Consider the following 18,013-nt stretch of genomic DNA (forward strand, 5'->3'; position numbering starts at 1 on the left):
AATATCTGTCTTTTTTCCTAACAATTTATCTTCAAATTCAATCTATTTCGCCTTCTCAATTAGCATATTTTTTCCTAAGCCGATTATATGCCGGTAGCTCTCATTTCTAATGCTCCCCTACATCCAATTTACAGGCCAGTTTCGTTTAAAAAGTATCGGGAAAAGTTTTGGGGGAAAAAAGATTAATTTCAGATATTGCCACAATGCCTTAAAATTCTTCAAAGTTCATCCACTTAGCGTCCGCACACTTTTTCCAGCGGCTTTTTTACGACTCAAAGGCTCCTTGGTGGACGGATTTTGGATGGTCCTCAAGGGTAGGCGTGCAACCTTCTTTGACGGCACTTGTGGGTCACATGGTGGTGTCTTTTGATGGAGAATTGCCCATTTGGGAATAGGAAATAATCTGTTGGTGCCATGTGGGGACTGTAATGGGGTTGGGGAATCGTCCCGATGCCGTTTTTCATCAGGTTGTCATTTACCTTGGAGAAGGTGGTAATGGGTGCACTGGGTATGGGGGAGGTAAGTACATATCTTTCGCATCGCTAAATTTTCAGTGATAATGGTGTGCACTGTTATCTTATCATTGCTAACGATCTATAATCATGCACACAGTTAAACTACGGTCTGAATTCAACACTTAACACACACGCTGCACGTTCTCATCGGTTCTTCACGTCGATGGCCGTCCAGCGCGCTGCTCGTCCTACAGACTCTCTCGGCCATCTTTCAAGAACTGTACCAATTAAAAACTGCAGTTTTTTGACAACTTTACTACATTAAATAATTGGTAAATCATACTCAACATCTTCGTATCCGATTTACCCAGTCCAACATAAAATTTGATGGCGTACCGCTGCTTAACCACTCACTGCATTTTGCTCTTGCACCGAGTCATTCGACAGGAGTCCATTAAAATACGATTTAGCCCAATCGAACTCTCGCACGTGATTTGCGCTTAGTGTGTGTTGAAGGTCAGACCCAATGCCACCGATCCTACGCAGTGCGAGTGTCCTGCATCGTAAAATCACGTCAGGAAAAAATTGTTTCCGATGTTTTTATCCAAACCATATATGTTCTATGCATTTCTCTCTTCCTATCCTTTGTTTGTCGATAGTTACATTTTCACTTTCCAACTCAATTTTATCTTACTAAATGTTTCATTTGAAGACCAAATATGGGTAACATGTGAGAGGTACATTTTATTTAAAAATTTTATTAGTCGTTCCATTGCAACTTTACCTTAAGACTTCTACAATTTTTTCATTTGTTTATTAATGCTTTACCTCCAAAGGAAGCCTCTAAATTAATATTCATTTTCTTTCTTTCGAAAGCTCGAGAAATTTCAATTTTGTTTGTCCCTATCTTACTTTTCAATTCTTTTTAACTTAATACTTTATTTATTAATATGATTTCATGACGTTTTCTTCTTTCTTGACCTCTGTTATCTTCGGTTAATTTAAATATTTCCCTTATTAATGAACATACAATATTTACTAATTCTTAAATATATAGTGAAAAGCTTTTAATGATTTTACCAAAAGTTAAACTTAGCTGCAACTAAAATTGATACTTTACCCCTCTTTTTGCATGTCATCTTAAAATACATATATGTTAATGGGGTAGTCTTTTCTGAAATTCCAGTTTATCGAACACAGTCACAGCCTATGGATCAGCTGTTTTCCCCACGACCACGAGTCCTTCATTTAGAGTGACGTTCCCGACAGCACGTATGTACCAAATTTCCACATTTATAATCCTTTTGTGGAGTGGTTTTTGTTAATGCTCCACGTCCTTAAAGGCACTCATTGGATCATAAAGGATTTGATATTTACTTAAGGTGGAGACAATGCTATAATTTCGTTTAATTTCCAAATACACTCTTTTATATTAAATGAAAATTCTTAGCCATAGTTAGTATTTAGTCGATCTAATTTGTTTAATTCCAAATGAATTCTCCGAGCAAAATGCAAAAAATAACTTCTTTAGTTTATTTTCTGATTAGCATATATGCAAGGGTTTTTACAGAAATGAAAATCTGCCCTTCGTGAACACTTGTTTCTGAACAGAATTTTTACCTGGAGTACTTAACGAGTGATAATTAATGAGAAGTATAGCATTTGGATACAGAAAATTGAATACCTCTAGTGATGCCAAATGCACGTTGTGGTGGTGCGATAATACAGGATACAGATGACCGGTAATTCCTCTTTTTAGGGTCATTAGTTCAAAACAGAAGGAATGGTTGATACAGATGTAAATTGGTCCACGCAAAACTTATTCTTCAGTAAGCGGTTTCATAGACGAGTGGCCCCTGAGGAATAGGCGACTAGTTATAGTGTCATAATAAATACACTCGGAGGAATCCAAATAAATATTATCATCGCTATTTTTCCCATGGAAATATTTCTGACAAAATTGTGAAACAGTAGTTATGGCAAAGAGGACTAAGCGGGGAAGGGAAAACCTCCGCGGTCGTCATAACAATAGTTCCTACAGAATCAAAATGACAGAAGTAGAAAAGAGCCGCAACTGACTGTATGGGATGTGTACTGTTAGTTGAAGGATTAATGCAACACATAAGAGTTATGAAATGCAAGAAGTAGGAGGTGGAGAGAACAAATACGAGGTTATTCTGAAATATTTCCAACTTAACAAAATTAAAACTTAAAAAATGAGAACATTTCTCTTAAAATTTATTATTTTTCAACACATTCTTCTTTTAAGTCAATATATTTTTGCAGTAATTCTCTAACTTTTTTAACCCTTCCATTTAAGAGTTGACGTCTTCCTCCGAAAAATCGGCGTTTAAGTATAATAAAACCTTTTCCAAAGAAACTGCGGGAGATGCCGCAACAGTAACTTTCAGAGGTTAAGAGGACGCCTCGGTAGCTTAAATGGCTAAAGCACTCGGCCGGATATTGAGGGATCTGGGTCCGAATCCCAGTCGAGGCGAATGATTTTTACACTCTGAAATTGTTGCATTAATAATAAAACCTCCTCGAGCAATGAAAATCTCTATCCTCTGATTTCAAGATTGGGAAGCAGGAAAAAGTTACTATGGAAATGTAGTGAAAGATCAACCGATTCAAATTGCAGTTCGTGACTTTTAGCCATGGTGGCCGCCGAAGTGTGTGAGCAGGTACGTTATCCAGATGGAAAAGCTTCTTCTGCAAATGCGGTCGTTTTTTTTGCAATTTCTGCCTCCATCCTGGTGATACGTAGTACTCTCCCATTATTTTATTTCCCTTTTTTAAAGATAAACGATGAACGTATTTCCGCGACCTTCCAAAAAAAATGTCGCCATCTGCTTCCCGGCCAATGGAACCACCTTTTTCGTAGCATTTTCACACTTTGTAGTCCACCGTTTTCACTGTTTTGACTTCTGAAGATTGTAGCGGTGGATCGAAGTATTATCTAGCACAGTAATCAATCGACGCAAAAAACTCCAACTCTAACTGGGTGGTTGTTTAGCATCATTTGGTGAAAGGTTACAATGTTATCGGTGGTTTTCGCAGTTATTTGCCGTCACGAACGCTCATCATTAGTCTAGCTGGAACGGGCACCTTTAAATTTAGCTGCTCAAAATTCCACACTTTAAATCATTCTGCATTTAAATCATTTTGAGTCCCCGTGCACAATACTCAACCAGTCTTTGATTTGCGTAGGGGTATTTCCTTTCAAAAAAAATTTTAATGACAGTTCGATGCCCATTTTTTTTATTTTCACAAAAACCATCACAACGACTCGCTCAAACGATCGTCAAACTACAAGTGAAGATTCAATATGTCTCAAATTTTGATGGGCGCCTTTCATCGCATGCTCAAACATATTTCCCAACTTTCAATGTAGAGGCGTGCCATTTCCTTGATGATTTCGGAAACGTTTCAGACAACTCTCAAATATACATGTGATGGCTAGGCGAAGTGAGGTGGAAAGTTATTTAGTATTACAAGAGAGATCGCTGCAGGGTAATGTGCAGTTGAGGGAGAGTAAACGTGAGGTAATGTACAACTGAGACGGCATCTATTTGGAGTAGTTATTAAATTAATTAAATTGGCGAAAAGAAGATATACACTCATATTACAGAAGAGCCACAGAGTATTATTGGTAATATTTTTTAGATTGGGAGTGCATACCAATGAATGAGTTGGCATTTATTATTAAAGTTAGCATTTTTTTATTCATATTTAAAGTATAACTGGTGAAGAATTTTGTTTTAGATTCAACAAGTTTGCTCGTAATTCAGAATATACACGGAAAATTAGATCAAAAGGAGGAAGATGAAAACTACTTTTGAAAAAAAAATATTTACTTGGAGGAAATGGTTCAGGGTTTGGCAGGGGATGAGTGAGATGGATTTGCACGTAGGAGTAGAACTTAACCGTCATTAATTAATTTTTTATACTTAACCGTCATGTTGAGGGAATAAAAAATTGACCAAGATAATAAAACAATAAGGGTTTTAATAAGAGTTATCATAGCTAATATTTTCTTCAAATCCAAATATCGACATCCATTCAACATCCGGAGAATGAACGCAGATTCGGGTCAAAATACATGTATATTGCTCATTACGTTTAATATCAAATTTAAGAAGGCAAAAGATGAAATAATTTCAAGGAAATGGAATATGGAAGCTTACCTGAGAAGAAATTAATATAACATGGGGCTATTGAAAAACTCCTGAACGAGGAGCAGGGTTAGATAAGAGTAGAGGAAGACATGATTTCTCAAGACGAATAACCAAAGCTGAAGGCAAAGCAACTGGATATATCATGAACTGTTTCCGCCATTTCTCGGTGATATTTCTCCGATAAGAGAAACACAGCAATTCCACAGTTAATATTTATTGACGACTATGGTATCGCCAATGTGTGGGACCATCAGGTGATGATACGACACAGTGCGAAACAATGGTCGTCGGTAAATATTAACTCTGGAATTGCTGTGTCCCTGATCAATACCACAGTAACTATGGGTGAAAGATAAAGGAGGATTATGAGAGGGTTTAATGGCGTACTTCATGATTTCAAATTTCACTTCATGATACCATTTCACTTCATGATTTCCAATGTTAACCGCCTAGTACAGTCAACAGCCACCGCAATCGAGTTTAGTACAATGCCCACCGCAAGTATATAATGTATTCAGCGACATTCAGCGACGGCTATTCTCTCGGTATGTTCCATTAAGACCTGACTAATATTTAATTTAGCCTTAATCTAAAATCTTGTATCATTACCAATCTACATAAGGATATCTATCACGTATTTATTTCAAATTTTGAGTTACTTCGTAATTTATTTCATACTACTAAAAACCAAAAATGTAATCGTTCAGTTTGGTAGAAGTAATAGATTAATCTAATTAAAAACTTTCAATTTCTCTCAATTCCAGTTACCGCACTAACGGGAGCTACTAGCTCAATCACTTATACCATCATCGCCACCGACGGGGGAGCTACCCCCACTTACTTTGTTCTTGTTTCTTGCAAGAATGTTGGACTTGGAAAGACAGGTTAGTATGATGAAAAATTTCAACTGGAAGGTTCTGTGATCTTAGATGCTGGATTAATCCGAGAGATGGTCGCACTTAAGGATTATTTTAAAGGGTAATGTTATGATATGAAATGATTGAAATTTTAGCAAACAAGTCGAACGCCATCATCATCCTTTAATTCAGATTTGCCTAAGGGCTAAAATAAGCCATGTTGGACAATACACTTTAATGAAGGTGAAATGCATAATGTGCCAGATCATCAGAATAGCTCAATCATTATATATTCCATCTAACGATTTCTGGTTACGTCCACTTATGTAAAAAAATCACTAAGGCAGGAAAATACTTATTACTGTAATGAAACCATGGAAAATTGTTAGTAAAGTATTGAATGATGGACGGTACGAGTACGTAAATGGTAACAACACCATGGAGGTGAATTCATTTGGAGACAGGGGAAAAGTAAATATTTGTTTTTCATCGTTTTCTCAAATCATCATCGAAGACGATACACCCTACATATTCCATGGCCTCTAAGAACATATTAAAACAACTAAATTCTTGTAAATCAGATTATATAGAAATCAGACAAAGGACTTAAACCCCTATCCAGTCACTACGATGAACAGATGAAAAGGTAAATCAAGGAACGAAGGATATATTTAGGCAATATTTTGAAGATTGGAATATAATAGGGTGCGATCCCATGACAGGTGGAGAAAAACCTGTACACATTAAGCCTTCGATCACAAAAGAATGAATACATATACGAATATTAAAAAAAAATTAGTAAGGCTATAATTTTTAGAAATTTTGAGAAGTAGTTTAATTATTCGAAAGGAAGAAAAGCTAAATATTTAGGGAACATGCTGATTTTGAAAACAGCACGTGTAAATGCGAAAAAATGAAAATATTGGCCGTAAAGACAATAGATTGATGGGTGCATGGATTACTATTTAACGATCTTCAAATTAGTGATGAGCGAAAAAGCAAAGATGGATCGCCAGAAAGTGAAGTAGTAAGGTTATTTTCATATCAGGCAAAGAGTTACAAATAAGGAATATTGAACTAATTAATTTGTGTCTTACCGGTTGCCGCTTGATGAGATGCATAAAGTTCTGTTAACTGGTGTCTCCATTCTGATAAACCTAATGAGCTCGATTCTGAATATTTTCTTGAAAACTGGTAAAAAAAGGTCACAAGAAATAGTAGAGGAAAAATTTCTAACGTAATAAATAAGTATGTTCTTGATGTACGAGGTTTGTTCAAAAAGTTATCGCAAATTTTGCCAATTATTTGGGCATGAGCCGGGGCGCCGCAATATTCGTACCAAAATTGCTCAATTTCGACCAAAAATAGCAACGCATTAACATTGCTAATGGCTCTGTCTGCGACGACGCAAATTTGCTCCAGAGGGTCACAACTGGTGAGGAATCATGGGTTTATGGTATTATGGAAACTACTAAAGTACTATGGAAACTCCCTAGTTTCCATAGTACCAATTGAAGCTGCAGCACGAGCCAAGACCGAAAAACCACGCCAAGTTCGCCAAGAATGTGAAAGTTTTGCTTACAGTTTTCTTCGATTACAGGGGCTTGAGTGAGGGGTTGAGTTCTTGGCACTGGGTAGAATGGTAAATATTACCTGCAAGTTATGCGCAATTTGCGCGAAGCAGTCCGCCACAAACGCCCGGATTTGTGGAAGAACAAAAATTAGCTTTTGATCCGTGACAACGCCCCTGCTCACACATCGTTGCTTGTGCGCGAAATTTTGGCCAAAAACAGAACACTAATGATGCCGCAGCCACCGTATTCCCCAGATCTGGCCCCCGGTGACTTTTTCTTGTTCCCGAAACTGAACAGGCCCATTTAAGAACGACGCTACGCTACGATTGACGAGATAAAGATTGCATCGAAGGAGGAGCTGTGAAAGATAGCAAACAATGATTTTTTTAAGTGCTTCGAGGATTGGAAAAAAACGTAGGCACAAATGCATACTATCTAATGGGGATCACTTTGAAGGGGACAAAATAGATATTCATAAATAAATAATTTTTGAAATGTGTAGGATACTTTTTGAACAGACCTCTAATTAAAAGCATATATCATTTAATAATAATGCTATTGCAGGAATGAGAATGTATTTAAAAACATTTAAAAGACCTCTATGTCATTCAATCACGCAAAATGACATAATATATATTAAACGGGTATTTTATTTTGCATGCGTCAAACTGGAGTGTCCAAAAAGAAAAAATCTAATTAGAAAATAAGGCAAGATCCATTTGTTATTGATGCTTATCAGAATATGCCCCATAGGGTTACTCTAGTGAATCAGGCAATGAAAATTATATTTAGAATACTTATGATGCAGTTACTATGCATCATATTTCTCAATGTGCAACCCAGAATCTCGTAAACTTTTTTTTCCGGAGGCTTTATTGTTATGGCTATCAGGTTTACTTTGAGAAATGTTAAATAAAAGCTAGAACTCTTTCATTACTGAAAAAATAAGCGAAATTGACATGACCGGTAACGCCATTAAGTACAAAGGCGTAGACAAGTCCATATTATTATGATAAATCATAGCTATCAGTAACCTTTAAAAGATAAAATGGGGGAATTTTTCGCACTCTATTTGCACTTGCTGAACTTTTTATTATGTACTTCGCCAGAATATTATCGATTAAAATACATTCGAAGGGAGCTTAGGAAAAAAATGTATTCTGTTTACCTCCTTCCTATTTTACGATTTTCTTGTGGAAAATCAACTCATTATACCTAAATTAGTCTATCATTTTCAAGATGTAAGATAATTGTAATATTTAGCATTGGATTTAAGGATAATTTATGTCTAGTTAGTTTGTTAACTTTCAATTTTTAAGACTAATATAGTGTGCAGTCTCCGAGTTATCCAAAAACCTGCCCTAAACCGGTAGACCAATAATCATGAAACAGTGTTCAATTGCTTGAATATATCATTTTATAAAATTACTGCTACATTTGAAATTTATCTTATAATAAATAAAAAAGATAAATATCGTTTCAGCTGCTATTTAATACTTATAAATGCTCCACCTTTCAGTAAATATTATATTTTTGACGTCGACAAGGATTCCACCCCAGGCAACAATTGATGCTTTAAACCAAGCAGTGGCAGCACTTGGAGTGTCTACATCATGGGTGAAGCTAACCGATCAATCAAATTGTTAATACAATTAGAATATTTATGTCAAAACATTAGTCTTATAAGGTAATCCTAAGAAAAATAAGTATAAAAAATTCATTTTTGTTGGCTAAAACTAGCTTGGAAGCCTTGAAATCGTCATGTTATGTCTGGGTCAGAAACACTTACTGGAGTAAGAGAATTTTTATTTTGTGAATATGTTGTGCACGGTGCATTTTTAAATCTAAAAACAGTGCACAAAACTTTAAATTTAGGAAGTTACCCACTAGTATTCCTCATAAACACCTTATAAACATTATCGTAAATTATGAGATTAATACCAGTGAAATACTCAAGACATAAAACATACAATGTATAACCACACTTATGTCAGCATGTTAAAAATGAATAAAAATATTAATACGACCACTCTGGGTTTGCCAGAAAACAATATTTGAAATCCAAATAAAATGGTAATTTTTAAGCCCTTCACTTCCTTAAATTTAATTACCATGGACAAAAATCCTCATTATTTTGGAGCTTAATCTAAGCACTTCTGGAATCATGAACTTATTAAGAAACTTTTAATATTCGACACTACCATAGTTATTTCCCCTAGGATTTTGATGGCTACCGATATCACCCAATTAAATATAAATAAATTGCCTACGATTTTAGTTCGTAGATATTTACATTGTTATAAGTACACTTGTATTTTTTGGTTAAAATGTTTTTAAAAATATATTTTAATAGTGGCAAAGTTGAAAATTATTTATCCTAATAAATAATATATCATCATCAAAATGGAATCTTCAAAAAAGTTTACGCAATAAAGTTTTTCTTTGAGCACTTATAGAGGACACTGGTGCAAAGAACACACACGTAAAGCGTTGTATTAATTACCGATATCTCTTGGCGAGATCCATGGGATAAGAATAGCTTTATTTTAAGGTAAGTCTAAAAGTGATTTATACTCATGGCATTGTTGCTAAACACGATGACTTCAATTCATTTAATTAAGAGTTATATTAGCAAATAATCAATGGCAACAATAATGGAACTCCTTTCATAGAATTATGTCAAGTGATTATGTTTATTCAAGGAAAGCATGACGTTTCTCTCTTCAAAGAAAGCATGACGTCTTCTCGTAACTCTCATCACAATTTTACACAAATTCTTATAAAAATATAGATGATTTACTTTTGAACTTGGATTCATAAAACTCTGCAGGGAATATTCCATCAATGGATCGTTTGAAATAATTCCATGTCATATGAAAATTAACCGTAGTCAACGCTCATTGAACAGCTTTAGTAGTTTAAAAAAATAAATGACTCCGTTTCAAAGAGAATGATTTTGACTGAATGGGATAGATAAAAGAATTATTACCATAACAAGACATTTTACGCTATTTTACTATGAATCCTCCTTTAAATGATAGCGTAGGCAAGGCGGTTGAGCGAAGGTAAACACCATTTGGTCTTTTCACATCTTTCACTCTGTCAACTGTTAAACTCCATTAAAGAGGTCGTTGCCTCGGCCAAAGTGTACTTTTCTCATTGACTCCTGCTTGATATTTGTATACCAATGGCAACATTTTCCCATAATATTTCCCCTAAATTGAGCATAGGTGCCTCTTCCATTCACAATAAAAGGATGCTCACATTTTTTTTCAACGAGGTAGTCACCGAAAGTAGTAGTTATCCAAAAAAATACCTCAATTCTTAGCGCATGCGCTTGAGACATTTTCAGGCTTACTATATATAGAGATTTTTCCTGAATGAAAGTTTATTGCTTCAAGTCACCATCCTGGGAGGCTGAGGATATTGTAACGCAAGTAAGTACGTTTCTACAAAAATCACTTTGAAAAATTTACATTTAACCAACATGCTTACCCGAGATTCGCATTTTTGCTGAAAAACCCTCACAGCGTCATTTTTGCTGAAAAACCCTCACAGCGTCATTTTTGCTGAAAAACCCTCACAGCGTCATTTTTGCTGAAAAACCCTCACAGCGTCATTTTTGCTGAAAAACCCTCACAGCGTCATTTATACTTCTAACGTATGCGTGATCACTCGTTGAGCTTTGTGATGGTTCGGTTTCCGGGACCTTTTCAAGGGGCTTTTGTTTTTTTAACGCCATCAAATATGCGTTTTAAATGAAGACTACGAAATAATTAGTAATGAGTAAATACTATTTTATATTATGGATTTTTCAGACTGCAGGTATAATATAATGAAGCAAAATAATCATTCCCTTACAGAAGCAATCATATTTTACTAAACGCAAAGCCATCATATTTCACTAACCACAAAATGTTGTTCCTCTAGCTTAGATGTTCAAGGCAGGGATTCAGCTTCTATATTTTATTCGATTTTGAGGCATAGAACACATGGAATTAGACATCTAATGTGTCGTGCTGAAAGGGTTTCCAATGCAACATCATGTGTGTCACTTGTTCGGTGGATTATAGGCAATTAGGCAAAACACTATGCTTGAGTTCTTTGCTAAATTTTACAAACATATTTATTTGAATTTCCTTAATATGGCTCTTCTAATTCGGCCCTAAAGTAGTTTTTCACGCATTCATTTTACCCCTACAGTCATGCGGGGTAAAAAATAGGCGAGAAATCCGTTTCTGATAGCCGAATTAATTCACCAGCGTTCACACATTGGAATTTCAGTGAATGAAAGTGTTAAATTCATGAAGTTTATTTGTAACATTAAACATAAAAGCATATATTTTGATGTAGCTGCCGGAGACCTTAATTCTGATGATTATGCTCTAGCGGAGAATAATTCCATCTACAGCCATAGTGCAAATATATTGAATGGAAATATTTCTTATTCAATTACTTCGACAGATTTTTATAAAATTGTTCGAATTTCATCAGGACACAACTTGGTCATTGTGTTTCTAGTAATAGTATCAAATATTTATGAATTTTTTATCTATTTCCAAAAAGTCTGATGAAATGATTAGTTGTCAAGATTTACTTACCTAATATTTTTTAAGATATGTTTTCCTAAAATAGACAAAGGCATAACATTTGTGGACTGCTGACTTAAATTTACCCCAATAACTTATGCTTTTAGAGCCTGCTTTGAGGGATTTATTACGTTTTACAATAGTATTAAGATTTTTTTTAAAAGAGAGGATTTTTTACTTTTCCGGCAAAGATCCTTGCAGTAATCGGCGACTCTCACAAAACTTGTTGGTATTATAATACCCGGAGAAATTAATTACTAGAAAATCTCTCAGAATTTTCATTATTGTTTTTTAAATCTAAATAACATATTTTTTTAATTTGAGAAAAAGCACAGTCTTGTATATTTGCATGTCTACTATGCTTCCGTTAGGCCCCATGTAACTTCAAAATTCGAATCGTGTGTGTCTTTCTCGGCGCAACATCTGGAGCCCTTTCAATTGCCAAAGGTAAATTCCTCTGTATTGAAACGCATGCTTTAACTTATTGGACGGTGACCCAAGACTTACGACTTCAATTACTATTTGACACTGTGTATGCTGTAATTCGTCTTAAGGGGTTGCTCCTCCGAATTCCTTAAAAATTCGCAGTGTAATATTAAAAGAGAATGATAGAGTCAAAAGGGGAAATTCAACAAAAAGAGAATAAGCAGATAAGCGGTAATGTAAGCACAGGAGGGGAGTTTCAGCCGCAGGTTGGAGATAGGAACGGAGTGTCTTTTCAATGGATTAACTAGTCAAGGGAACTATTAACGCAGAATGTTAAGGATATGATGTTTGGAAATCTATAGAAGGTTGTATCAACAACAGGTATTAGTAGAAAAAATTACTTTTACCACCATTTACCGATCAGTTTAAAAATACTGAAAACAAAAACTATTGAAAATGTACCTGGTTTGAAGAGGAACAAGTAACCCCACCTTATTCACCTTTGATTTTTGATATTTTCCTATGGTAAGGAATGATACGATCGTCGTATAGGTGGAGAACTATATTTCCATGAGGACATTTAGCTATCTGAGCATACTCAGGGGAGGAAAAAATGCGCTACCGTTGTCATATTGACACCGTTTTGTCGAGTGGGCAATGATTGGTAAAATGCAGATTATATATACTATGCAAAAACAAAAATGGTTTTTATTTTTTAATTTTCAATTTGGAAAACGATTTTTTTTATTTACTTTATTAATCATTTCGTATCCGTATGATATATACGGAAAACTCAGGAATTGTAATATTAAATATATTTTGAAATAAAATGAGTGGACCCTAGTTAAACTGACTGAGTCGCTTAGCTACTCTTTTCTCCCTCAACCCACTCTTTCCCTGTTATCTACGCTATATTACTGTCTTCAATATCCTATTTTCCCAAAGTATCTAGTACTCCACTATATCTATCTATATACTATGTCCAAAACTTCATCTTTTTTCTCCTTTTTGTTCATATTATTTTTCTCATTCTTCTTCCCACCCACATCTCAAAGGCCTCGAAACTACGCTTACCCTCTTGCGTCAGCGACAAAATGTCCACAAAAAAAACGCTACTAGTAAATTTTTCACAAATCTTTTGTTTACACCTTTACTCAATGTGCTTGTCATTAACTCTGGTCTCTTTGTACACGCTTCTTTAACTGAAACATTTTCCAAAATAATTAATAAAGAGGTGACATTTTCTATCTTCACTAACTTTTATCCCCGATGTTAATTTAGACATACAGTATAACATAAATTGGGAAAAAATCTCCTGCATCATCTACTCTGTAGTAGTCGAATCTACAAAAGTTATTATGCCCTATTGAGGTTTTTTTTCTTTAAAATTTTCTTTTATTCATTGTAGAATTCGAATTAGCTATATTTTTAGTGAATAATCCAATCCATACCGGGGACATCCATCAATGTGGCTATCCCATTTTCCTCCCTCGAAATGGCGTGTATCGCATTTTTCCAAGCTGTGTACGCTCCGCTGCAACACTGCAAGTATTCGAAGATTCATTTGCATTGTGGCCAATCGACAATCGATATTTTTATCTCCCATCAAGACTCTTTCTGAGTGTGTCTGCAGCTCATTTCACCGTGTCACCGTATTCACTGGGGCTCTCCTAACTTTATCCCTCGACACCCAACTCGTGGTGCCCACAGGCAAACACTCTTATCGCCACTCCGCTCCTCCTCCGATCCGAACTACTCGCTCACCTTATCTCACACTATCCCCACCTCTTTGGCATCAAACCTTTCAATAACCATTACCATCTCTCTCCACCTTTCTTTTTGTAATCTGCCCCTTAGTATTGATTCCCATTTAATCCGAAATCCTGTTTATTAGAGGATTCAGTCTCTCGATTTTTCTATTTTAACTTTTGGCAGACTTTCTCATTAGAAACACCCATTCCCACCTGGTTTTGCTTAGGCCGAATACCTCTTTAAATGTTACAATAGGAAGGTAGAAACTTGAGCGGTAGGAAGCGGTTAGGTATCTCGGAAGTATTTCGGAACAAAATAAGACGTAGGGACACAAAGAGAAGATTTGCCTCAGGCAAAGAGATTTTCACGGGGACCAGAATTGATGATAGGGACGTTGAGTAAGGATGTTAAGAAAAGGCTCGTTAAAACTTTGATATGGAGCGCAGTTATGTACGTCGCGGAAACCTGGTTATTAAAACAGGATGATAGGAGCTTTGGAAATGTGGGTGTGAAGAAGGATGGAAAAGATTAGCGAACAGAAAGGAAAAAAAAATGAGGAAGTGCTAGGTATAGTGAATGAGGAGAGGGTATTGTTGGGAGGAATTCTAAGGAGACAGAAAAAATGGATTCAAAGCATATTGATAGGCAATGAGATGTTGAGGACTGCAATAGAGGTGAGACTGTTAGGAGAAAAATGTAGGGCTAGTAATAGGATAAGGATGTTGGATGGAATGAAGGGAGGAAGGAAGTAAGAGAGTAGAGTTTAGTATATCCTGTATAGTTAGATGAAGTGGGGTCTGTTGCATAGTAGAATGTTGGGTTGTGTTTTATTATAAGAGACAAGATTTTTATTTGATAGCTATTCCCATCCAAAATCTACCTCAATCGGTAGATTACTTATAATAATCATGAATTTATTCGATATAATGACCTGTTTATAGATTTTCAAATGACCAGCAACTTGTTATGAAAAGGGAGCGAATTTAAGTACGAGGTAATTTACTCTTTGGTGAATAGTTATTCGAGAAAGTAAAGGTAATCTTACTTTTATGTATATATACATATATATATATATATATACATACACATATATATACATATATATATAAATATATATATATATATATATATATATATATATATATATATAGTGGTGAACATTCTAAATCCTATGCCTAGCAAGATCCACCCACCCATCTCCATTCATCACAGGCACACGCAAATGTTACGGAGAAATCACTTATCCCTCCCCTCTTCTGTAATATTGGCAATAATTTCTACTCAACTTACTCTTTAAATCGCCTTTTCGAAATTTACAAAACAAATAAGGGATTCCTGATTATGTACTGTGCCTCTATTTTACTCTCGTTTATATTATTGCATCAAGCTTACCTCTTCCCTTACGAGGTGAGAGGTGAGATCTAAGGACAGCGGAGTCTAATGGAGTGATATTTATAGAGAATATAAAGCTAAAAGGTAACAAGAAGTTTGGTGAATATTTGGTAGCATCAATTAATGTATTGAAAATATAGGAGTTCATCAGTTGGATAGGAGGCTTATACGCAAACTGTACGTGCTACCAGATGCTCGGGTGGCGGATCGAAAGTCGAGATGCGGGGTGTGAGGAAGGTGGATATTCGAGTACCGGCCCAGAGAACATTTTTAGAAGAAGTTATGGCTATTAGAAAGAACTTGGTCATTGCTTAAATTGAAAGACAGAACATGAAAGACGGTTCACGAAATGTGATATAAATATATTAACAGTAAAGACAATAAAGTAGTAACAGTATTTTTTGGAGAAAACTATGAATGAGGAAAGGAAGAATAATAAAGTGAGTACTATAAAGGAAAAATCGGGACAATCCATAAAGGGATATCGAAAGCCGCAAATAAATGTACATCAAGGAAAATATCGATTACGAATGATATGATTAAAATAATATGCGAGAAGAAGAAATGGAGGATTGTAAAAAAAGGGCTAATTGGAAGGAATATAAAGAAAAAATAGGGTATTTAGCCGGGAAACAAGCAGGTCAAAATAAGCGTGTTTGAAAACGTAGTGCAAGGATACGGAAAGTTTACCAATGATGTTTAAATATGGTGCGTTCTACAGGAAAGTGAAACTGTCAGGATACGGACAGAAAACCTGTGTTTACACTCAAAAATAAGTCAGAAAAATTATTAGTTGAGCCAATAAAGATTGAAGAGATATGGAAGGGATGGAATTTTATGGAAAAGGTATTGAGGTCAGTCAGGTTGCTGATAGAAAAAGAATATAACGTAGGTGAGGGTAGCTTACGGCAAACGTGATGAGGAGCGAGAAAGAACGTTAAGAGAGATGAAATGAAATAAGACCATGAGAGTGGATATCATTCCCGCAAAACTACTTTAAGGTTTAGTAAATCGTGTGGATAGAGTTTCTAATAACTGAACATTAACACTGTTGTGGAAGAAGTTCGACTGGAAGAACAGTGTTAGCATCTATCCCAAAAAATGGAATGTCCCCTATATGTGAGGATTACAAAGTAATTAGTTTTATTTTTCATACAACGAAATTAGTTTTAAAGATCATCAATATGAGATGAATATCATAGTGAATGATTACTAATGGTATGCTAAGATAGGGTTTTGGAAGGAGATTGGAAGGCGTGATGATTTAGCAGTACTGAGGTGATTAGAAGAAGGGACCATGAAATTCAATAAAGATCTGTTTTTCTGTTAATTACATTTCGAGAAAGTATTCAATCGAGTGAATTTGGTAACATCAATTAATGTTTTGCAAAATATAGGAGTTTATGGCTGGATAGGCTTCTTATACGAAAACTGTCCATGTTACCCACTACTTAGGTGGATTGGTAGATCGATAGTCGGGATGTATTGGGTTAGGAAGGGTGGTATTACAGGGTGCTTGCTGTCACCCGTGCTTTTCAACTTATTTTCGAGGAACTGGCTAAAGAGAGATGGGAAGAATTTGAGATATGAATGAAAGCTTACGGTCGATTCCTGATATCAGGTAAATTTGTCGATATTCAAGCCTTCCTAAGTCAGACCTCAAAGGATCGCAAGCTCTGCTGAGCCCATTGGGAAGTCAGTACAATAGGCCTGGAAAGAGAATAAATTTTCAAAAAAATCATATGCTATGCTGTTTTCGATAATTGAATTGCTACTTTTAATGTTAATACATGAGTCCATACTCTAGACTAGGTGAAACACTCTACCTATTTTTGAAGTGTTTTTGATCAAGATAGCCAAGGTGGCAAGGGGCATAAGAAGAAAAAAATTGCGTTTTTCAAAAGCGCTTTGACAAGGATGAGGGAAATGATGGCAGTAACTTTGAATAGCGACGCAGTTTATCAATGATTTGTCAAATCATTGATAAACAGCGTAGAAACATGGATAATGAATCACAATAGAAGGTAGCTTATGAATTGTGGGTGTGAAGAAGAATGTAAATGATGAGATGGACATAAATTAAAAAAAGGGGAAGAAAAGGGAATTATTGGGATAAATCCAGAGGAGGCAAGACAAATGCAATCAAAGCGATGTACGCTGAAAATTGTGAATAGTGACCATAAGGCATTGAGGAAGTTGTAGAAATAGGGTAGAAATGTTGTAGGGATTAATTGGGGGGTGTGCGGAACTTATGTACAGGGTTCATCTTAGAGCCAAATGTAATTTTTTATTTAAGAAGAGGCAAGGAAATATACTGTTATGTGGTGGGATTGTGTGTGTCTACCAAAAATCTATCTACCTCGTATCGAACTAATAACAATTTTAAAATTATTTTTAATATTATACCAGTAGTATTCTTATTATGTTTTGAAATTCTAATATTTCTCAGTAAATACTCTTCCGAGATGACCTTCAATATGGACGAAGGCCTTCCTACAAGATAGAACCCAGCAGGTTCGTGTTGGGCACAAAATTTCAGAATAAACCCGCGTCACATCCGGAGTACCTCAGGGTAGCGCGCTTGGTCCTCCTCTGTTTCTTTGTTATGTGAATTACCTTGCTGAATGTGTCAATTCCAAAATACGATTGTTCGCTGATGACTGTATACTCTATAGGGAAATCAGCAGCAGCAGTGATCGCGACGTTCTGCAGGGTGACATAGATAACGTGGCTAATTGGATCAAATCAACAAAATGGAGATAAACATTGCAAAAACTATCCACATCTCAT

The 18,013-nt window shown here is 35.6% G+C and overlaps 1 protein-coding gene across 1 annotated transcript in view; it reads left to right on the plus strand.

The window, feature by feature from the left end:
* The first annotated feature begins 428 nt into the window (after positions 1-428).
* Positions 429-18,013, plus strand: part of LOC139688077 (uncharacterized) — a 34,549-nt gene continuing 16,964 nt past the window's right edge. Inside the window, exons 1-2 of the mRNA XM_071585498.1 lie at positions 429-519; positions 5,398-5,517. Of these exons, the coding sequence (XP_071441599.1) occupies positions 429-519; positions 5,398-5,517 (211 nt within the window). The remainder of the gene's footprint in view (positions 520-5,397; positions 5,518-18,013) is intronic.

This window comes from Hetaerina americana, unplaced genomic scaffold, assembly GCF_022747635.1.
Source record: "Hetaerina americana unplaced genomic scaffold, ioHetAmer1.1.p SCAF_2, whole genome shotgun sequence".
Lineage (NCBI taxonomy): Eukaryota > Metazoa > Arthropoda > Insecta > Odonata > Calopterygidae > Hetaerina > Hetaerina americana.